Source organism: Platalea leucorodia (genome assembly GCF_965183815.1).
Source record: "Platalea leucorodia genome assembly, chromosome: 5".
Taxonomy (NCBI): domain Eukaryota; kingdom Metazoa; phylum Chordata; class Aves; order Pelecaniformes; family Threskiornithidae; genus Platalea; species Platalea leucorodia.
Window position 1 is genome coordinate 90,779,539 of NC_138827.1, and position 24,160 is coordinate 90,803,698.

The 24,160-nt window shown below is 40.2% G+C and overlaps 1 protein-coding gene across 1 annotated transcript in view; it reads left to right on the forward strand.

Annotated features, from left to right (window-relative positions):
- KALRN (kalirin RhoGEF kinase) overlaps positions 1-24,160 on the forward strand; it is a gene marked incomplete at its 5' end in the record, with an annotated part of 528,347 nt that overhangs the window by 196,776 nt on the left and 307,411 nt on the right. The window contains 2 exons of the mRNA XM_082311480.1: positions 10,055-10,247; positions 14,553-15,065. Of these exons, the coding sequence (XP_082167606.1) occupies positions 10,055-10,247; positions 14,553-15,065 (706 nt within the window). The remainder of the gene's footprint in view (positions 1-10,054; positions 10,248-14,552; positions 15,066-24,160) is intronic.

Here is a 24,160-nt window from a genome sequence, read left to right on the forward strand (position 1 = left end):
GACTGATGGGAATAGGTACTGATGGAGAACTGAAACTATTAGGGGTCATGATGGAAATTCAGGATCGTAAGGGAAGCAATCTTAAAACTGTGTTGGCATGACACCAATATGTCAGGGTGGGAAAGTGCCTTAGCATGATGGACTGTAAAACTGAGGGGGCTGCACACAGGCATCTAAGGAGCTCAATCTCCTACAAAGGTGAGAGCATCTGAGGCTGGAGAAATACCTCAAGTGCCCTTGGGAAGACAGGCAGAGCGCTAGCTCAGAGACTCAGTCCAGGTTCCCACGGTTATTGCCAGGTTTTCCTTCCATTATTTGACTGTTGGATTCATCTTTGCTCTCCAGAAGCTTTTTGGATCTAGCTTTCCCACTCTGGGGGTCAATGGTGTCTTTTGGGTCTTCTATTCCCTTTGAAATATGGAGTTATTGACTTGTCTGTGCTCAGTCAGCATCAGTGATTTTGATCAATCACACATTTATGTCTCCATACAAATAATAAGGGTAGCTTCACTGGCAAGGCTTAGTCCCCCTTGCTAGACAGAGTGAGAGAGCCTGGCCTTGCTAGGAGACAGATTTAGAAAAATCAGACGTGAGCTCGATGTTTTGAAGCTGGATTGTGAATAGCACATCAGCATCCACTGTCTCTTGAGGACTCAGTAAAAAGGACTTTTTTCTCCTCTCCATGCCATCACGGTAGTTATTTGAAAGAATGAGTAAAGTCTCCTGTGTAAAGGAATCCACAAAAATTGATTTTACAAGTGTATCTTATAACATAGGTTGATTCTATAGCTTCAGAGCAAGCCCTTCCGGATGTAATACCACAGGCAGTCTTCACCCAGCCTGGCACGGCAGGAAGTGTCTATCTGATAAGTGAACTATTTTGGGTAAATCATTGTGCCTACAAAGACACGCTTTGTTTGTATACGGGTGGAGCTCAAAAAAACCCGAGTACCACGGATTTATTAGTCACGGTCAGTCCCCATTGTCCAACCTCGGGGGGGAAAATGGAGGCATCAGCTTTTAAATCGTACACTTCTAAAGAGAACTCAAATACTCACATAGTGGCTTAGCAAAACAAACTCATTACAGGGACTGCAGAGTGCTTCTGGGATGTAGCACTCAACCTTTCCTCCTAACAGATGCACTTGAATCCATGTGTGCCCTTAAGTAAAACAAGTGTGTGGACTCCGGCCAAAATCTTATAAGCCTCAAAGAATGGTTATATCACTTCTGCTTAGCAGCTAAAAAGTGCAAAGCGACTCTCATGCTGAACTCTGCACTGCAAATGGGCAGAGGCTAAGTTACTTATTTGTGGAAGAATCTGCTATTTTGAAGTGCAGATTTTTAAATGAGGAAAAATCCAAAAGCTTTAGAAATTTCTCATCAAAAATAGCTCTAAAATATTATGTCGATCAAAATATTTTGTTCTGATAAAATTAAAAGTTTTTGTTCTTTTTTTTATGCTGTCTGATCCAAAAAAAGAAACAAAATGAGAAAAAGACATTTCATCTGAAAAGGCCTGAACAGAATATTTTGCTGTTAAAAAACCCTTTTTTCAGTTTTTAATTCAGTACTCACTTTCATGAGAACCTGCACTCATCATGAAACATATTATTTTGAATTAATATGTACTTTCTCATCTTCTCGCCTTAGTTCCTTATTTTAATTACAGCTCTTCTGTACATGGATGTACATCGTTCTCCTATACTGCCAGGAGCAGCATATGAGAACTGATAAGTGCTTTCTGCAAGAAATGTCCATACTACTTAGAAAAAGTGATTTTAGCATCAAAAAAGAGTATTTTTTCCTATCCTCATCTATGAGCCCAACTGAGCCCTGGATCAAGTGTGCTAGTCCCAGAGCGGTTATACCTGCCTACATCAGGACTGAATTTGACATGGTGTCTGCCACTGGACATATATTGGATTTCACCAGTTGCTGCTGTCTATTGTCTAAACCTACATTAATCATCCTTTGCATGAGCCGAACATGTTTGCAGGCTTATTTATCCTATAAAAGGTCTTTCTGCTACGGGTGACTCTGCCTCCCACAACGCATTTCAACAAAATACATGCATTTGCAATCTGGAGACTTTCCATTCTGGGGTGACTGTGTTTTACTATGATGACTGGGATTCCTGGGGCTGTTCACTAAGGTCCATTCACTCACTTGCTAGGTCACTGATGCCTTGAACTGATAAACAGGATCCTGGGTCTAGAAGCCCCACGCAGTCATTGCCCAGATAAAGTATCCTTTTCCTTACGTGAAAATCTGGTGGTGTTGACTGTAGACTAAACTTTATAGCGACTGCATGTGAAATGGACTTCATGGTCTCCTTGCTTGAACTACAAAAAATGCTTAAAGTGCAGGCAAAAAGATATATTTATTTTTTAAATCTTACTAGTTTGGCTGTGCTAAGCACAACCACATATATATATATATATATATATATTTCGAACCTGGAATCCAATGGCTTTGAATCTCCAAACATATTCTCAATAGCCTCTGCTCATCTAAACCTTTTCAAGAATGGTGTGTTTATATTTCAGCACAACTCTAATATTTATTTTTTCCACCAAATGTCAATAACATATAATTTTCATTTAGTAAAGCATTTTTGTTTTGTTTCTGCTAAATCATCTCAAATACAAGACTTTAAATGCTCAAGAGATAGTTGAATGGTACTTACTGTTCAAATATTTCTTTGTTGTAGTAACAAATCTTTAAATGTAGCCCTGCTTCAACAAAAACAAAGCCCTGATTAATTTCATATTTATCTCAACAGCTGTTTCAAGGAAGACCTGCCAGATATTGATCCAAATATAGTAGATGTGCAACAACAAAAGGGGAAGAGAGTAAATGGGTTTATATGAAGGCATCATTTGCCAGCAGAAACTTAATAGGAATGTGAAAAATTATAATATTCGTCCTCCAGATTTGGCATTAACAGCTGCAATCATGCATTCTTGGACACAGCTGTGTTTTATATCTTCGCTATTTGAATGAAGACAGGAAGCTTCTCAAATTGTGTTTATTTGCTCAATTAAATAGGAGGATGAATGCCTGCAGAGCTCTGGGCCCCAGTTCTGGTCCGGAGTGTAATGATGTAGATCAGGATTTTTACCTGGGTAGAAGACAGCAGAACACAACCCTGCTGAATCCCGACAGAGATACCATCTGGGACCTGCACCTCTCACAACAACTCTCAGGAGCACACGGGATCATGATTACGTATTGGGAAAAGTTTTTTTACACCTAGCTGGTGTCCGAGTTCTTCCTAGCTTACATTATTTTACAACAGAATTGCTTTGACTTCAGAGCCATTTTTCTTAGAAGTAAAAATCGAATACCAAAATAAGTTACTTGCTTGAGAATAGCAGGAGCACCTGTTCTGGCACCAGTTAGCTTCTGCCAAAATATTGTGGTTTTTTCTGTCTTTCTGTTCCCTCCTGTTGACATGGGGCCAGAGGCAGGGGTTGAATGTGGACATTGTGCAGCCCCCACATCTGCATTCTTGTGCCATTCGCAATCACACCTCATGTCCCCTAAGAGCAGTGGCTGGAAAGCAGAGACAGAAGGTTTGTCTCTGACTGGACTTCACTGGCTCCAAGTCTTTTTACAACATGTCACTGAAATGTCTCTAGATCGCTGCTTTATGTCCAGCTCCAGCCAGTGAGAAACTGGCTTTGATTTCTTTCTTTCTCTTCTTAAAAAAAGAAAAGTGAGAATGAGTGATTCCTTTTCAGTGCTGAAAGAGAAGAAACAAATTTAGGTCACGGTAAGGAAGAAAGGATTAATTGGAAATGGAGGCTGGATGACTGTTTCTCCTCTAATTACAAAAAGCATTGTGAAGCCAAGTTAGAAAATGTCAGAAGGAAAATTTAGGACGAAGTCTGTCTACCTACAGTCTTTCAAGTAGCTGAAGTTCCCTGGTGGGAGCTTTCTGTGAACTGTTATTCCGGAGTAATGGTGCTCTCAGGATGTGCATCACTAACCTGCTCCACTGGGCACCGATATACCAACACGTAAGGGGGATGTGCGGATTAGCGGTCACAGGTGTCCTAGGATCTTTGAGAAGACAAACTGCCTCATCAGGCTGAACAGCCACAAGTCACTGGGGGATGTGGGTGGCAGCTCAGACTGACGGTGTGAAAGTTCAGGAGCATGTGTGGTAACTGTGATAGTGAGCAAGGTACGTTTTGCTGAGAAGTATTAAATGGAGTAAAATATTGTAATAAGTAATGCTGATTCAGGAGTGCTTGACAAACAGGTCTACTAGAAAGGACTTTATCTGGTCCTCTAAACGTATTGGAAAGTATATTATGAATATAGCTGACTGACTATTTCTATTGACAAGGTGATCTTCAGGCTCAACATGGTAATGTAGAACCAAAGTATGAAAGTAAGTGATGCTGATTGTAAACCTCCCCATCTAGCTTCATTTTCAAGCTGAGTAAACAAACCGCAGACAAGATGAATAAAAAATTGCAATTGATCAAAAATATTAACAGGTAAGTTACTGAAGTGATCCTTGGCACATTTTGATATGGAAACTAGGCAGCCGAGTTAGTTTGGTCTCAGTACAAAATGAGGTCTTTGGGATAACAGTCTGTGCTTGGAGGCTTTCACATACCCATTTTTCTCCTCTTCCTCTCCCCTTTCCACCCTCAGCTTGTGAATCAATTGGCTGACTGCAGCCACATTTGTCAAAGGAATGGTGATCTCAAAAATAATTAAGTTCCTGCAGATTTTGTGCTTACAAATTGATGCTTGTAGAGCTACTTGTTATGCTGAGAGTGTCTCCTGACAAGGTTACGCTGACCCTCCTTAAAGGAGATCTTGCTGTCACTGTTAACAAATCATATTTTCCATGAGATGCTATACGTGTCAGATCTGTGCTTTTAGTGGTCCAACAGGCGTGCTAAATGTGCTGCTTTGTCATTAACTCATGACTGCAAAATGGGAATGGAGATATTATGTTATTTCAGCTAATCAAGTGCTGAAGCTTCTAAATGCCAGAAGCTTTGGCCAAAGCGTAAGGATGAAAAATACACATAATCAGTGATAGGTATTTGAAAGATTAATCAGAAATCATGAAGTCCTTAAACTCATTTGGTACCCAGCAAGCCAGCTCTTGCCAAAGAAAATACAATTTAGAATGTGCCTGAATTAAGGAGGAAATTTGAGAAAATAACCTTATGAAAGTACCCTAGAAACCAAAATAGAGGCATTTATTTTGACAAAATTATCACATCTGCTTCTGAGTTTCAATTTTATGCTTTTTTTTTTTTTTTACAAAAATCCAGATCATAAGTATTGTTTTCACAAATATTCCAGGGTATTTTTATTAAACTTAGAAGCAGGTCTTTGTCTTTGCTTAAAAGCAGTGTAGCAACTGAAATGACATATCAACTATCAAATATTTTGTGCTCACTGCTGCAAATCTAGTCCAGATGAGCATAGCCAAAAGGCTGATGGATTGTCCACATACCTTGATCTGAGTGTTTTCTGCAGTTTCTGGTCAAATATCAATACCGGAAAAAATTAAGCACCACAATCAACATTAATTGCCATCCTAAAATGATTACTTGTGTGTAATAGATATGCGGATTGATGTAGTGTCTTGGGAGCCAGGGATAAGGCATGTCTTGCTTGGACAATGTGGAGGAAGCTTGATTGCTACTGATGCTTTTCCCGATCAATTGCTAAACTGGGAAGGGTTTGAGTTGTTGCTTTTAAACAAGAAATTCAATAAGCATGGCTAGACTATTCAAAAGGAACCTAGGGTCATTTCCTTAATACATGTTGAGGTAACTGAAGAAAAATGACTGACTGTCAAAGATGACAAATCTTTGTAGATTGCTCTGACTCACCAGAGTTTATGGGTGCTTCATTATGTCTACAAGGCCAACTTTTTAAGGATCCTATCAATAGCTGTAAATATTTGGATATTGCAACTTCAATGTCGGCCTTTTTTAGTTTTTTTTAAACTAAATTGCCTATGAGGTGTCCCCATAGTTATGTAAGCCTTTTGTACTTTCACATACTTGTTCGGTTGTATTTTTGCAGACGGTTATTACTCATTCTTTTTAATTCTTTGGATTTGCCTCTATAGTTTCCTGAAGAGTAATTTTTTGGAATTCATTCTAGACAGCTGTAGAGTGTAGTATGAGTATAGGTACCTGGAGACCTCCACCAAGGCAGGCTCCTTAGAAAAACACAGGATGGCAGATGGTCCCTGCCCTGAAGAGCTTACAATCTAATAATTTTCTTATCTCCCTCTTCTTTCTCTGAGGTATTAGTACCCAATTAGTATCCGGCTGCCTGCTTGTATAGCATAAGTGCTCTCAAAGGCACTCCTCTCCACAGCATGCTCCGCAACTGAAAGTAGAAATAATGAGCAGACAGCTTTCTGGCTTGCAACAGTTTAAACACCGTTAAATAATAGTTTTTGGCAAGCAGGTTTAGAAATCAGGTGCTAATTTTCTGCAAAGAGAAGGACGTGTGGAATTACCACTGTGTCAGGGAGATCAAATTCTGTCATGAGACTACAGATCAACAGGTCTTGTTACAGGTTAGTACCATTCATCTCATTAAAGAAAAAATTTGCAAGCAGAGCCACTTCTGCAAGACTGTGAGCAAGGTTCTTGAAACCGAGTTAGATTTGCTCAAAATGATAAATACCCTCCATGTGTACATTATCTGCACTATAATTGAAAAGGGATACCCGTCTTTTCATTTATTTTATTTCATACAGGAATTTACATGCCCATGTGACCAATCAAGTAGTAAAATCCTCTTTGGAATTAAAAGCATTGTATTGAGTTTTGTAGTATTAGTTAATTAGTTGTTACTTGTTGATGTGTTTTGAACCTAAGAAATCTATGATTATTCTCCTTCCTTTCCTCCTTCTCCATCCCTGCATCCTATCAGTTTCATACTTGAAAATGTACTAAGCTTGTTGAAAATTTGGTCTAGTTGCAAGGAGTGTGGATAGTGCTGGTAGGGAATGACTGCTTATTGCCTCTTCCAGGACAAGAATCAGGAAGCATCTTGAACCCTACCCATGGGCTGATGTCCCAGCCTGGCCCACAGGGTCAGTCGCTGTTCCCCTGTGTCCACCAGAAAAAGCTGGGGAATCGTTACCCTTTCTTCTTCCACTGAAAACATACTGTGAATCTCCAAAAACCTGAAAGTAGGGATTTAGGGTGTCATGGAGCATTTTTTCACACACGCATGCTTAGGCATGGTGTGCTGATGGGAACAGGCGGCAGTACGGTCTGCTCCCTCCACTGCTTCTCTGCACCTCCAGGGTTCAGAGAGGCTGGAAACCTTCAGTAAACACAGAATCCAGCCCATAGTTACATTTCTTAGTTCCCTATCTGGAATCTGTCTTACTGCAGGCTGAACTTCCAGTCATGGTGGTCTGTAATTGTGAGTGGCAAGATGATATCACACTGCCTATGCTCCAAAGTTGGGGGCAGGGTCTGATTTTGAGTCTGTTTGGGTCTAAGACTTTAGTTCAGGTTCATGAACAGAAGATTTCAGTCCCTCAGGACATTCCTGTTCTGCTTACTGAAACAGGTTTTTCTGTTGTTCATCAGTAAGTATTAAATTAAGTTATTGTTTTACATCAGATTTGGTAAGTTGTCAGGTTGGCAGTAGCCATGGGGAGTTGGAATGAAGTTAATATTGGCTATGCCTTGCTGTGGTTGCAATGGGGGTGTGGGTATTTATTTATTTATATCAGAAAAGATAGATTTCAGTTACCTGTTACTGTGTCTGCTGTTGGGCCTCTCCATGTGCCTGTATGGCTCCTGGATCTCTTTGTCAGGTGTCTGAAGAAAAATCAATCCTTGAAAAAGTCAGTGGATAACAGGGATTGGTGACTTGGCAGAAGTTACTGAAGACCCTGTAAAGCTTTGCAAGAAAAAACAAAACAAAACAAACCAAAACACAAACCCCCTTCTATTCATCCCTTTCTGATTTGATTCTTCGTCTCAGCTCTCATTCCAAAGGGCAAGAGGCAGTAGCACCACCAACAAAGCTTCTTTTACAGCCTTTTTTGGCATTAGTTATGGAAGGATCAGATGTCTGACCTTTCAGCAGTAGGTAAAAGGAGAATAAAAAGATCTATATTCCTGACAGTGTTTGGAAGTGCCTGGTCGCCCTAGTTTTTCTTTGCACTGACTGTTATATGCGGTGTGCTCTAGATGTGCCAATAATGTTAAGGCAGAGGACCAAGCTTGTTGGCTTTGACTGCTCCTTCCTGGCACTAAGTTGAGACTGTTGAAGTTAGTGAACTCTTTTAACATGGCAAAAACCTTTTAAGTTATATATGTTAATGCAGTGTGCCTCCCATGAAGGAGGTCCCTTCCTTGTTCCAGCCCAAAAGCCTAGTTGTAAGCTTTACAGAGTTGTTTTCAGTGAGATGTAGGAGCTGGATCTTATTAGCAGAAAGAGTGCTTTAAGAATTTAGAGAGGTAGAGTACAGTGAAAATCATCCTGCGTGTTTCTGCACTGAGAGTATCCATGTGGAAGCTAAAGAGAGTCTTACAATTTCTGCAGTATAACCATACTTAATAGTATCTGTCCTCAGCATATTTCAGATTAATTCCAGTGATATCAAGACTTGCTGTTTTAAAATATCTTACATATGCCTTTATGTCGACAATATTGATCCTATTTATGTTGATGGCCAGTTTGCAGAAAGGTCAAAGGTGCTATATTCATGTATTAAAAAGGATTTCTTGTTCTGTACCCCACTGTTACATTCATTATACAAAATATGTTCGTGTTCTGTCATGTTTCTCTTCTTTCTCAACTGTTCTTTCTGTTTTCATCTTCCTTTCTTCTTTCAACTCTTCCTTTCTTCTAACAGCTTCTCCTTCTGTGGAAAAGGCTGTGACCTCCATTCCACCTTAAAAAACAACAACAAAAAAAATTAGATCAGTGGGTAGACCATTCTGGCATTTTTAGTGCATCACCAATGAATTTTACGCACTTACTGTAATATTACTGGGGATGGGGAATTTCACATTTTGTGCAAGTGCTTGAGGCCTAAAGCAGACGCCATAGCTCTCAAGACTGCAATGCCAGGCATGGCAGATATATTAGCTGGTCAGTCAGAGGAGCAGACGCTTCCTAAATCTCATCAAATATTGGCTGCTGCAGATGGAGGATGACACTTTTGAGCCATACCTCTTTGTCGGAGGATCAATACTACGTCCCTAGAAAAGCTATGCTGAAAGTTGCCCAGATTGGACTTGAATCAACATGTCCTTTTATTCTTTCTCCTCTCTTCTCCTGAAGAAAAAGGGAAGATGTGTTTACAAGCTAATGCTCCGGTGCTTTTGGGCCCCATGCATTGCCAATGATCAGGCCAGATAACTGTCTTGAACTTTTGAGAAGGGAGGAGCACAGGCTAGCAGAAAAATATGACTGCAGATTGAAAAAGATCCTGCAACATATGGAAGATTAATCAGGAGGGAAAAGGGCCCCAGTTTTAACAGTGCACATGCTGAGTCACAAGGACTGTCCTTTCAGGGAGTGATTGCCAGGCACTTTTCTGGAAATTACATTTTTTAAAAAGCCCTGAAAGGGGCCTCTAAAAATGAAGGCACCCAAATTTACAAGTGGCCAGCAATGTTAAGGGACAGGACCCTGCTTATTGGCTTTGGCTGTGGATTGAATTCAATACGTTGAAAGCAGAATCTGTTGTATGTACACATAAGTAGGTTCTATACAGGTATATTTGCTTCTGTTTTCAATGGTGTGAAAGTATGTATGTTTGCAGTGAAAATTTGAATTACTTGTATTTGGGAAATTACGAGATTAAACCGTAATATATACACTTGAATTTCATGTAAATTAGATCATGATAAAATTAATATAGCCTTTTATATAGCCTTTATGCTGTACTATCTTTTGCCTTTTATTTTGAAGAATATCATTCCTTGCTTTGCTCTGAAGCACTGAACACTAGCAACAAAAGTTAAGTCTCAGTGTGACTGTGCACAATATTAATTATCTTGATATGCTTTTATTCCTACAGCGAAGATGTTTGTAAACGAGGATTCACTGTTATTATCGATATGCGGGGATCCAAATGGGATTTGATCAAGCCTCTCCTAAAGACCCTTCAAGAAGCCTTTCCTGCTGAGATTCATGTTGCCCTGATTATAAAACCTGATAATTTCTGGCAGAAGCAGAAAACGAACTTCGGCAGTTCCAAGTTCATCTTTGAGGTGAGAGCCCCATGAGAGATGTATGGTAAAGCATTATATCTGATAAGAAATTTTCTTCTGGGAAAAAAAATTCCCAAGCCCTGTGATTGAGAGAAAAAGACATCTGAGGACTGTTTGCAGGAGTAGGCTGATGCCCTGGCATCAGGTTGCCTTCTGAGCACACTGGTGGAACGGGATGCGCGTTTCATCTCAGAGGTTCACATATAGAGTTCACTTTGGTGAGGGTTTTTTTGTGGTATTTATTTTTGGTGGTGTTGCATTCAGTCTTTCCTTTGTTTCTCTTAGAAAAAAAAAAACACCAAATCAGTCAATATACTAAAGACAAAGTTCTCTAGATGCTAATGTATGGGTTTGTTAGTTGATCTCTACCCAACTTCAGGCGGTGGCTTTTTTTTAATAAAAGACGTTTATACTAAATTTATCTTATATTGTCACCGCTTTAATTTAATTGAGATTTACAATTCAGGTGTAACATTAACAAATCACGTTAATGATAAGGTGCTTCAGGCAGGTTCTTTGAGAAGTAACCAATATACAACAACTGCATAATTAAAGGGAATTTTACTGACTTTGTCATTGGTGAAGACAAACCAGCTGTGTTCTCTTAGTGAACTTTAGTTTTCTGTGAATTTCAGCTTCTTACCCAAAGAGAAGCAAAGCTCAGGTGCATGAAGTGTTCACACATCAATGATGCCCAGCCATGAGTTAGGCATGTGTTGTTTTGGTTTTTTTTTTTAATTTGCTGAGAAACAAATTGTTGGCTCTCTTACTTACCAATCCATTAATTTCAGAGTAACACTCAGATTTTGCATCTCTGGAACTCAGAAGATAGTTTGGCTATAGTTCTTAATGTTGCGTGCAATGGAAGATTATATTTAAGTATATATTTAAGATCTGTTGATGTCAGTGTGATATAAATATGTCCTTATTTTCAACCTCTTCTTAAAAGCACTCTTGAATTGCAATGACCAACTAGATTGGTGTTAAACATTAACAAACTTTTACATTATTATCACAATTTAAGTATTTGTACATTTTTTCCCTCTCTCTCACAAAAACCAGTCAAGTCATAAATTTTGCTTTGTTTAAATGGGTCTTTACCTTTCTTGGATACCTATGAAGACTCAGCCATCAAAGTAACTTCCACTTGCTATCCCCTATGAACCTTTGAAAGCAAGGCTGCCTTCAGTATAGGTCTATGTCACCTCCAGAGATTCCTCACACTTATTGAAATCACCGCTGCTGGCAGGAGTGGCTGCCATTACAGTGCAACGAGACTGGAAACGCTGCCTGTGGGGAATGAGAGAGATGAGGGCAGTGGGAAGGAGAAAGGAGATATATGGGTACAGAAGAACGTGGAGCAGGAGGGAGCCTGTACACGCACCAGTAATAGAATAGCTTTTGGGGATGGGGAGCTTCTGTTTAAAATATATATGGGCACTAAGGGGCAGTCCTGTAGTAGCCCAAGAAAAGACAGCTTATGCATGTATATCCAACGCTGAATTTCAATCCTTCAGTGCTTTAGTAAACAAAAGCAATGTCTTCCTAAAGCTTCAAAACCTAGAAGTAAAGTAATAGAGTTCTAATATATATTTTTAGAATATTTGTTTGGTTTTAAAATGAGTTAATACTTTCTGGAGGCTTGACATTTTTTTTATTGTTTGGAGTTGGTGTGATGATAGCGAAGAGTAAACTGTGGTCAAGCTGTTCTTCATAGTTACAGCTCTGAGTCTGTATTGTGTTAAAAGCTCTGGACTCATTTGCTGTACATACTGGCATGCATTAAGTGTATTTTCATTTTGTGTGCGTGTGTGCCTTTGAGCCTTAGTCTGCCTGCTGGGCTGTTCACATGGGTGTCTGTAATGGTCCACACATTTTTAGACTGCAGGAGGAGAGTCCATGCTTTCGCTGTCTATTGGACCACCTGCAGACACTCAGAACTGATGAGTCCTTCAATTCTATGATTTTAAAAAGATTTCTTAAGCTGTGGTCCACTGTGCAGTAGACCCCCTGCAATATACAGACCCCAATCCAGGAACTTCTGTTTTAAAGGATTCTTGTGGATGCTGCTGCTTATCGGTAGGCTCAGGCTCTGGGGCAGCTCTCTCGTAAGAAGAACTGTGAATATCAAATAAGCATCGCAGGTCAATATGACTCAAATTTATTTGATTTATGTGGAGCAGCACACAGGTACCCCTTCTGCACTGAACCATCATGGTGATTTCCCACAGCTGTGATCAAACACAAGGTCCTTGGCAGGAAGAGACTGCAGTGGAAGGCAATGGAAGTCTCTGTTGAATTACCCCATCTACAAACTCAGCAGTAACCAGTGTCAGTTTTAAGGCCAGATTCTGCCTTTGAGCTTAATGGAAGCATTATGCATGTGCCAGGGCACTGTATGACCCTTAGTGGAGGCTAATGATCTGGATTTTGTGTTGTGAGCCTCTGGCAGAATGATTCTGTGTCACAGTCCAGAGAGTGAAGCATGCCTGCAGATCATCACACAAAGAAAAGAGAAAAAAGAAGGGTTCAGTTGACGTATGTGGACTCCAAAGCTTCCTGTCACTTTGAGGAATGGACAAGGCAGCTTAGTTAGCATTAATTCAGAGGTGCCTTCAAGATTATTTTCTTTCTCCTGCCAAAAGGGTTTAAATAGCGGGCAGCGCTTTTTAAAGTGATTTCTGAAAGAAAGACAGGTGATGCCTGAGAGACAGTTACTTTATCTTGCCACCTACCTGCCTAACTAAGGTTGTTTTCATGAGAGTTTCAAGAACTCCTTAAAGAAACAAATCTGAGTAAAGAAATTTGCTGCAGAATTCGTGAAATGAAAAGCCTTTCTACTATATCATCATGTCAAATTCTGTTCATGATAAGAGCAGTGCTTGCATTAGCTTGACACACTGCAGGGGGAATACCCAGGTATTAGCCATGAAGAGAAGTCTTTTCCTGACAGGCAGTTAAACTCTAAATTAAATTATCTTCAAGGGGTCAGTGTCCAGGTCAAGAGGTTTAGAAATTTGAAATCCCTCTGAAGCTATATACTTCCCTTCCCATTGTTTGTTGGCTCTTCCCTCTGTCCTCCCCCTTTCCCAAAGCAAGGAACATTGCAAGAAAGTTTTAAAATAATCTTTCTGCTGAGCATAAATTCAATATAATCCCAATTTTAATACATTGCAGAATGCCTGATATTTTTAGGTGGATACAAATTGGAAGAAAAGCCTATTATTAACTTTAAACCAGTGGGCAGCCTGCTATTTTGCACATAATTCAGGATAATGGACAGGACTTGAGGTATTTTTCTTTGTAGCTGTGATTATTGGGTGTCTCCACTTCTGAAGAGCACAAACTCTGACATTCTTTAGAGGCCTGATCTTTAGGGAATGGATGTGCAGTCACTGATGAACATCACAAGCCTTTAAGGGCTGCCAACTTGGGTGTTAACATGACAGCACTAAAAATCTCTAGTAACATATGAAACCCTATGCTCATATTTCAGAAAAAAATAATTTGTCTAAAATAAATGGGAACAGCCATCAGTTGTTGTGTCCTTAAACTGTAATCTGCTTTCCAGGCACCCAGTGCATTTCTCTATCACTGATTACTGAGTCTGAATGAATTAAAACCATCTCTCATTGACTGTGTGTGATTCATGAGCAGTATTTTTATTAGCAATAAATTCTAATTGTTAATACTCTAATGACATTTCACTTCTACATTGATTTTGGCTTAATGACTTTAGAAATTACAAATATGAAAGAGATCTGCCTGTGGCAAAAGCCAAGTGGAATAATCTGGAAGGAAAAACCAGCATATTCCGTGTTTTGGCAGGTCACAATACCTGCTTCAGTTCATATGCCTAAAACTTTTGCTGCTGTATAGCCACTATAGCCTGAATGTAACACAAGTAGCAGAATCCCTGTAATACCATATACCTGTTTAGGGAACGATCACGTCCAGATACCCAACAGCTGCAGTAACCAGTCTTCAGAATCCAGCTGGGTTGAAGTAATTTATGGCAGAAGCATTCTCATGATATTTTTTTGATAGTCAGGCCAGCTGAAAAAGATAGACATTATTCCAGTAAATATCATATCTTTTAATAAAGAAATAAATCAGTGCCATTAATAGAAAAGTTTTCAATCCAATTAATTCATCAAAATTAAACATAGTTCTCAGCAGCTTTTACAATGCTCCTTCAATTATGTATTGATGAAGAAAATAATCCCTTCATGCTATTTATGGATTGCACTGTTATTTCTGATTAGACAGTCACTGATTGAAACGCTGTCATTTTTCCTTCCTTAGACAAGTATGGTATCTGTTGAAGGCCTGGCAAAACTCGTAGATCCTTCTCAACTGACGGATGAGTTTGAAGGATCCTTGGATTACAACCACGATGAATGGATAGAGTTGCGCGTCTCCTTGGAAGAGTTTTTCAACAGCGCCATCCATTTATTATCAAGGCTGGAGGATCTCCAGGAAATGTTGGCTAGGAAGGAGTTTCCAGTTGATGTTGAGGGCTCAAGAAGGCTGATTGATGAGCACACGCAGCTTAAGAAAAAAGTAATTAAAGCTCCTGTGGAAGAACTGGATCGTGAGGGTCAGAGGTTATTACAATGCATAAGATGCAGTGATGGTTTTTCTGGTAGGAACTGCATTCCTGGAAGTGCGGATTTTCAAAGTCTTGTGCCAAAGATCACCAGCCTTTTAGACAAGCTGCATTCTACCCGGCAACACTTGCATCAGATGTGGCATGTCCGCAAGTTGAAACTGGACCAGTGCTTTCAACTCCGGCTTTTTGAGCAAGATGCTGAGAAGGTAGGGAATAATCTGTTCCTTTCATACTTTAACCAAGACTTTATTGCAAGGACACCGTGACCATTTTTTCTATAATTAGCAACATGAGGTATTCATCACAGGTGTAAATCTCTTGTTGCCAGCAGACGTACTTTATGTGACTCGTAAACCAAATTCACTGAACTAATTGTTGGATGTAGCAGGCATAATGATATACAAGAATAACTTGTCTGTGTCACTTTTGATGAAAGTTAATCTGCTTTTTTGTGTCACAATGGGTACATTTGGTAGACATGAGCACGAGAATCAGGCTTTTTTTTCAAGTTTCTTTTACTAAGCTTATGAATATATTTATCTACATGTCACAGAACCTAAAGAAGAATGATTTTAGGGTTTGATTCACTATGATTATTGTTTGCACTTCTTGCGAGTCTATGGGAAATCTGTAGTTTAAATCCTCGTAATTGTTACTTCAAACAACATTTTCAGTTTCCCTTCCCTAGGAAATTGCAACAGGATTTGCAAATGGTAAAATCTTTAGTGATGGCATTGTACCAAGGACATGGCCACTTAGTTCCCACAGCACGACATCTGAGACTGTGTTTAGGTTAAACATATAAACAGACCACAAGAAAGTATTCTGAAATGACAGCAGCACGCAAAACTCAGTGTGGCTGTTTTGCATTAAAAAGCACATAAGGATGGCATTTGAATTCATGCCTGACACTGAGTCAGTGGCTAAGATTCCTGTTCACCAGCACAAGACCTTATTTGAGAAATATTTAACATTAAATTATTCCATAGAGATTGCATTGCAACTTCGTATTTCTTAGACGTTTGTAATGTAGCGTATCAGCCTGAAAAGCACATAGGGTGTCTCAAATTGAAATGCAGTGTACAAAAGTATTTAGAGCAGCAGAAGCACAGGTAAGTAACATGGTTCTAGGAAGCTGTAGGTGTGCAGTACCACTGCAGAGTTCCATCCCCATTCCCTGCCTCTTCAAAAGATACTCATTCAGGAACCTGTAGTAGATAGGGAAGTTCCCTGCAAACAAAGCATAGCAGCTTGTCATGTTCGTTGAAAGACTAGCTAAAAACCAACCAGAGTTCCCTAACCAAGTCTCATACACAACATTACCTACAAATTTCAGTAATACACAATAAAGCAGGCTTCTTACTACTTCTAGTATTCATCTGCTGTTTGCCTCTGGAAGCATATGCAGGTACTGATTTTGGTGAATTTATTTTAGAAAACTGTGTTGTGCTAGAGTCTTGGCAGTCTCACTTCCTTAACGCAGAAATGCTTGACATCTTGTTAGGTGGTTTCGTGAGAAGTCTTTGCTGCACATTTAAAATTCTAGGCCACAGAAGTAGGGTATTCTCAGTGGAAGGTACTGAGCTCTCGGACTCATGTTTATCTAGTCTGTATATCCATCAAAAGCACCAATCTCTGAATCTTCTCCACTTAATGTATGATCCAGTTGTTTCACTAATGTGTCTGCCTGGACCCAGGAGGAATAGCAAAAGAAATGCAGACCTCATCTCCCAGGGGAATCTCACTGAAGATGATTTTTTTTTAATCGGCTGCAAATTATTATTTTTAAAACATCAGGGAGAAGCACATCGCTGAAACAAACATAATCTTCAGTAGTGCAGAGCAAGACACAGGACATTGGTTTTCAATGCATGTACTAAATATTTCTAAGGGATGCTAGGACTGAAAAGGCTCCATCATTGTATAATCAGTCCTCCTATTGGGAAAACCTTGAATTCAGAAGAGTCCCTCTAAAATGAGAGTCACTGCAGCATCACTCAAGAATGCGTAAGAGCAGAGTTTTTCTTCCAAATGCTACAATTTCTTCTTCTTCTTCCTTTTCCTTGTGTGTCACATGCTATAAGGAGATTACTCACTGCTGTCCTTCCCAGCAGTGGCTGTATTTCAGTCAGTGCTTCAGTTTGGATTTTCAGTTTCTTTGGGATTATTCAGATGACCACTGCTTACTAACATAAATTTTAATTTTTATTTATGATGATTATTTGCTAATATTATTAGCAAATTATTATTATTTAGCAAATTATTATTATTATTAATGTTACAAGCTGAAAGGCTTTCAGGTCAAGTCCGTGTCTGAGAAGTTCTTGTTGCCAAGCACCGTTCTGTAGTGTTGATGGAAGTCTCCAACATATTTTTCCTTTCTATCTCCTGAACAGGCATAAAAGGATGGTGTGATTCAAGTCTGAGCATTGTGACAGCTGTGTTATTCTGAGGTTGTGAAGTGTAAGGTTTAGGCAAGCCAGCAAATAAATGAAACTTTTGAGGTGAAGGAAAAGCAGTGAGAAGGTGATTCCTGCCTTGTTAACGCTGGCTGTCTCGAGCGATTCCTGATTGACAAAACTGGCAGTTTGTTCTCAATCTCTCTTATTCGTCTACCTCACATTAACTAAACACACAGTCTAACTTTGGCTTCTCTGAGTAGTTCTGCTTGCCTTTCCTTGACTACTACATTTTCCCAAAGAATAGAAAATATTTTGTTGTTTTATACTTTCAAATCAGTGTTTTTAATCTTTTCAGTTTGTGAGTCCCTAAAATTCTTCCAGGGAAGGCTGCAGACCCTTTTACTTTACGTTTTGCACATGTAGACTGATGCAAAATATTGATGTGCTTATTCTCCTTAGCTGCCTTTTGCAGATCTCTTTGGAGTAGTCTGACCATCTCAGACTGGAAAGTACTTTTCTCATAAAATGTTCAGAGCTAAATCCAGCCTAAGCGCTGTCTCCACTGTATAAATAGCCACCACAGTGTGTCTGTGTATTGAATTTTAAAGTTTCCTGGTACCTCCATTTGCTCGGTTGCACTTTACCCTCTACAATTAGGTATGGTAGCGGAGCCAGGACGGCCTCCATCTCCTGGGAAGAGGCACAGCTCTTTCTGTATAACCTGGATATGTCATTTAGTGCTAATCAAATGACAACTCTAATACCCTGTGAAAGCTCAAACTCCAATATAAAAATCTGAATATAAATAAGGTTTTAGGGCCTTTTAAAATACCTCTGTATACTCATTGGGTGATATTTTAGGAAGCGTTCTAATAAGGAGAAAATGGACAAGGACTTTCGGTTTTCTGGACACCTCTGATTTTAAAAATTTCAGGTGTCCTCATTGCCCAAAAAGTTCTTAAAGATGGGATAGGAAAAAAAAAAAAAGGGGAACACAAGAAAGAAAAACACACAGTATTTTAAGGTAGGTTAATTTTTTAACCCCTTGGTATTAAAATACCCCAGATGTTCAGGGCAAATCAATTCACTTTTTTCCCTCCTATAGATCCCCTCTATTGGGACATTTATAAATGACAGTCACTGGCTGGACACATAAATTATTCAAATTACAGGTATTACACCTTACAGAAGGTCTGTATAGTTGTATGCTGAGCAACTCATCAGCAAAATAAAACGAGGGGGTGGCAGTCACACCCTGGGCTTCTCCCACTCAAATCAGTGGGAGAGCGCAGAGCTGTCTGTAGGGAAACTTTGTCTCCGAGCTGGGCCTTTAGGGTTTTATTTTCCTGTGCTGGGGCTGAGGGAGAGGAAAAGTTGGGCTATCTCATCGGCACAAGCGGTGCAGTGAGATTGAATCCCCAGATGGAGCCTGGAAGCTCCTTGAAGCTCAAGTCAGCAGGCAGGTCAGCCGTGCGGGGAGCGCGGGCAGAGTGGTGTGAGGAAGTTCACATGCTGTGCGGCGCTGACTGCAATGATCTGCTGATAAATAACACATTTCAGCCGCTGGCGTAGCCCTGACGCTCACTGTTTAACAAATTCATTCCTCACCAACTAATACATACATACGTATACACATATATATATAATTTTGAAACTAGAACTGAGGCTTCACAGTGTTTTTACTGGGTAACGGGAAAATATTTTTAGCCATCAGTTACATGAAAAAAATGTAGTCCAGTCTAAATTGAATATTGTTTAAAACAAAAAAACGCACAATCAGCGTAGATCCAACTATTAGAACTATCTGAGAAATGTTAATTGGTTGGCTGAAATCTGGACAGGGGGAAGAATTCGGGCAACAGTCCACATGTTTTGCACTTGAATAAATACTAAAAAAGACAAAAAATTATCCTTACACGCTGCACTTTCCAGCTCTTCTGGAAATCATTTGTAACTGGCACCCAACTTGACTTTTGTAGGAATTTCCCCATCATTCTGGGTTGTTTCCATATCGATTTTACTACCCCAGCATGTACATGAATGAAAAACAGCTATCATGATGTAATCAGCGTTGTCCACATTAAGTATAAACAATATAGTCATCAGCTGGACTGAACCAAGGATCTCTGCTGTAAACTTGTAACACCAGAGCAAAGCAGGAGCAGGCTGCTGTAACATCATTGGGGCCAGCCTCTAACGGGAAGCAGAGGAGACTTTGCATGTTCTCTCTGTCCTCACCTCCCCTTCTCCTTCCAGACTTTCTACAGAATCCACTACACAAAGGCAAATTCCAGAGGATAGCAACGGTACTTAGAAAATGCCACGAGTGAATTTCGCTGGAAATTTGCGGCAGCAGAAACATTTTATTTGGATAGGGCCAGCTTTGTAGAAAGTCCAGTGGCAAACCACAGGCCATATCTAGTCTTCAAGGAGCAGTGAAGTAGTGGGCTTGCAGTCAAAACCATCTGCCTCATCTGTATTAAAGCTTCCCCTTGAAAAACACAGCTTTGCCTGTGATACTGCCTGCGGAGCAGGCTATGGGAAGCTGTGCTGGCTGCTGGGGGCTGCCGTGGTGCTGCTGCCCTGCCGGTGGCTGCAGCGAGAGGGAGCGGAGGGCATGGCCGGCAGCTCCTACCCACAGCAGCTGTTGCTCCCATTTCCCAGGTAATGTGACCAGCCTGGAACGACAGTAAGATTTCAGTGAGTGCAAGAGTGATCGCAATGTGATAACAATGCACAGTTCATACAACAGAAGACAAGTTGGGGGGGGGGGGGGGGAGTAAGCAAAATGATTGAGGGGGAATAGGGTGGAATAGCAGTTGCAGCAGTTCTCCTGCATCCCGCTCCCAGTGCAGGTGTGGGCAGTGAGACCGTGGCACCAGGGAGCACAGGCTGCATCCCTCTCTTCTCACACACAGCGCTGCTTCAGGCCTTTTCCTCGGTCTGGTCTCCTTAAATAAGGGAACTGATGTGTTATTCTACTGGATAGGTGCTATTAAACTTAGCCCCCATTTAGTGAAATAAATAATGGGGCATTTGGTTTCTGAAGGAGGAAAATCACAGATATATCAGCTGTACTAGAATCCTGTCCAGTGTCCTATTCCCATTCCTAATGAAAGTATTGGGAAGACTCCTACTGATGTTCAGCAGAAGCATAATATACCCATTAATGCTTATTTTGAAGTGCCAGATGAAATTTAGGAGTTCCTGCTTTACTTAACACCATACAGAGTTAGTCAAGAAAAATACAGAGAAGCTCTAGTTCCACAGCAAAGTCAGTGGGAGAGAAGATTATCCAAGAAGTATATAATCTGAGTATTATTTGAACCATGCTCACGCTATTATTGGAGTATTACACCTGCCAAAGGTTCATGTTCCCCAGAAGGAAGGAATGCTCTGCAAGCTACTGTTTGTCTAAAAAGATGCAGGATGACTTTTGTGGAATAATAGAATGCAAAATGTGGAAATTCACGCTGTGGTTTAGGGGGCAAATATAGCTTTAAGAAAGAAACATTGATATCTTGATGTTTGAGAGAGGGGAAACTACCAGTGCATTTGTGATTGTATGATACATATCCACTTTAACCATTTCATACATTACTTCCCCTTATACTGCACTTAAAAATTCTCATGCTGTATGTTCTGTAATAAAATGCATTACAAAGCTGATGATACGATCCTTCTTACTAATAGGAGGCAGTTTATTTTATTACAGTCCATTAAGTAGAGCAATTGTAGCTGCTCCTTTAGTCAGGTGATGCTGTGTGGGGACGCATTTCCTAGAAATGGGTCTTAGCTGACTTTCTGGAAAAGCAGCATAAGAAAGATTAAAAAGATCATCTTCAGCAACAGCTTCACTTCCTTCTTCATTTCCCATCACCTCTACATTTTCTTCTTCTAGCAGTGTCAAAAGACCCTGGAAGTGATACATAAGCAGATGATAGAGTTTTCCCGCTTACATCATGTCATATTAACCCTTAAGGATTTGTGTAATGCCAAAAGGCATAGCACCTGGGACAGACTCCTCTGACTGAGATAAAATCCACTTAGTGAAGGACCATTTCCCCTCTGTTATTTCACTGCTGGAAGCCCTCGGTTTCTTTGATCTGTTCTACGTGCCATATATACAATTGCCTCCAAGATTTCGTGTGAAATGTTGGCTTAGAAATTACTGTAAGGGGGATGTGTCCCAGGGAATGAGACTGGGAAATGAATGAGGAAAGTACTGAGAAGCTGACAGAGGGAGCTGTCATATGAAATGACTACAAAGCAAATGAGTTCTGGGGAGGTGGTTAATTAGGACTGGGGAGGAGGCAGGAAGCATATTAAGAGGGGAAAGAACCAGAATCAGGATTAATAACAAGAGTACATCCTTAGCATCTTGCACCAAGGAGAAGTATATATGCCCCCTGTGCTATTTCACTGCAAAAGGATTTGTTACTGAATGAGTGGTATTTAACAGTTAACAGTAATAATCACACAGGCATAATAAGCATGGATTAGACATGGATTTTTGCATAGGATTTAGATTTCATTTAAGTTACATGAACACCGCATTGGTGTACAGAACTCAGCGTGCCCTGGATTTTCCATCTAAGTACTTGCACTATGGATATCACAACAGCACAGTAAGTGAGCATCACAGTAAGGAGCTTTCCTGGAGATTTTGAACATGGGGGGTGTTGTTAGACCCGAGGTAAGCTCTGTAAGACTTCTGCAATAAAAGGAGTCAATAAGCTTAGTGTCTTCTGCAGAGACATTTGACTGAGGGTCTAAGTGAGGCTCATTTAAGCATGTTACTTTCATCCTTAGCCCATTCCAAATGTCTGTGCAGACAAAGGACGGAGGCCTTGGGCTACAGATACTGACTGGGAAAGGTCTGTGTTTGTGAACATGCACGTGTTTGCAGAGAGCTTTATAAGAACAGTGACCAAGAATTTACTGCTAAGCGTAAATTAAATCCCTTACCCATAGTCCCAGAAAAAGAGTTCTCGGAGATCACAAGGGCTCAATTTGTTGTTGATACCTACCCCTCTCAGCCCAAAGCAGCTGCTTCTCTCTTCATCGGGTGAAACAGCTCAGTTTCAAGCTAGTTTTAGCTGCATCCCCTGACCTGATTGCATTTTGGTGCTCAAGGTCTCCCTGAGTTGTCTGCTAAAAAGACAGAAGCTTGGTCCTGTAAAACAGAGAGAGTCTCAGCTTCTACTGAAATTAGTGAAAGACTCGCAGTCTCAGTAAGAGTTTCCACTGACAGGTATTCAGTGAGCCAGTGCTGCTCGAGCCCTACACCCAGGAGCTGTGTAGCCACCATCTCTAGCTACTCTTTCTGGCTCCAGCCTTACTGCTGGCAGGGTTAGCAACTTTGCCACCCACTTACAGAAACGGGACCTTATTTCCAGCCATCTGTGCTGGTGCCCCCTGCCCCCCCAGTATTCCAGTTATGTTAGTATACATTTTCAACATTATGGGCAGCCTGATTTGCCAGGGCTTGCAGTAGTCCTAATATAAGAAAAACAAGCTTTGAAAATGTTCCTGACACAACTGGTTCTTATTTTTAAGCTATAGAAGAAATATACAGGTCTCTACATTTATGGATCTGAAATAGACATTGCTCAAGAGCAACGTTTAGTCAAAGTATTTTAAGTTGCTTTAGCGTCTTTTGCTCTGTCTTTTCTCATGCATATGGACTTTTGCACAGAGCACATAATGTCTGTTCTCTCCTGAAACCTTGTTTCCATATCTGGCATCTACTCTCTCATACTGCCAGTGAAAAATGCTTTCTTTTATAATCTGAAGTTTCCCTTAGTGTATGGTGTCTTGTTTGGTATAGAGATTCTCACTAGACGACTGTTCTTCCCCATTAATAAAATCAGACTTGGGATGCCAATGCTGGGAAGGAAAGTCAGCGATCAGTTTAAATAAGCTGCCATGTGAGTAGAAGATTATCATCTTGTGCCATCCTTTGTGCTTAAGCCCACTCTGAAAGTAAAACAACAGAGAGGACAAGCCCCATGTTCAGCATGAAGTGTTTGCTCTGACACAGAATTTCTAATACCAGGCAGAACACAGAAAATGGGTGCAGATAGGTCCCTAAACTGTTGAACTGGCAGACGCCATCTTACAATATCAGATCTTAAAATCCTGGAAAGATAATTATCTAGATGATATGGAAAGGAGGCTTACATTGAGACTGAGCTGGGTGCATAAACAATAGTTAAGTGCATATTTGTATGGTACCTAGCACAGTAAGGTACTGAATCTACCTGGGGTATTGGCTGTTTCCAGCAAAGAAATGCAGATTTGCAGTTGAAAAATACCCTTGGAGGTGTAAGGGTATGGAAACATTCCTACTGAATACAGATATGGATCCACACAAGATGTTGCTTTAGTATAGTACTGGGAATATTCTGCTTCACTTACGATGTTTTGTGCAAGACCTTTCTGATAGCATCAGTCAAGGACAAAGGATCAACACGGGAAATTCATATTAAAGGGAGAAACTGTATATCCATTCTTAAAAATCTGTATATTATTTCCCCAAATGAACCTATGCCAGCTCTAATCACTTTTATTTAATTACTTCACACATCTTAGAATAAAGGAGGCTCTAATAAAGCAGGTAAGAACTGAAAGCATGTAGCAATAACTCTTATTGTAACAGCAGTTTTTCATTAATTTTCAGTATTTATTCAAATGTGTTCTCTGTCTTGTTTCTTTTTTTTGCATTTTAAAATAATTGAACTCTTGCTACTGAGTACTGCTCCTGCTTTGTCTTGAAGCACACCAGTGCACACTGTCATGGATAAGCCACTATGAGGTGTTCTCATGCAGCTGAATAAACAGTATGATGTGCTGAATGTATCTTTACTGATTTTTTTTCTGAAGCTCCATGGTAGCAA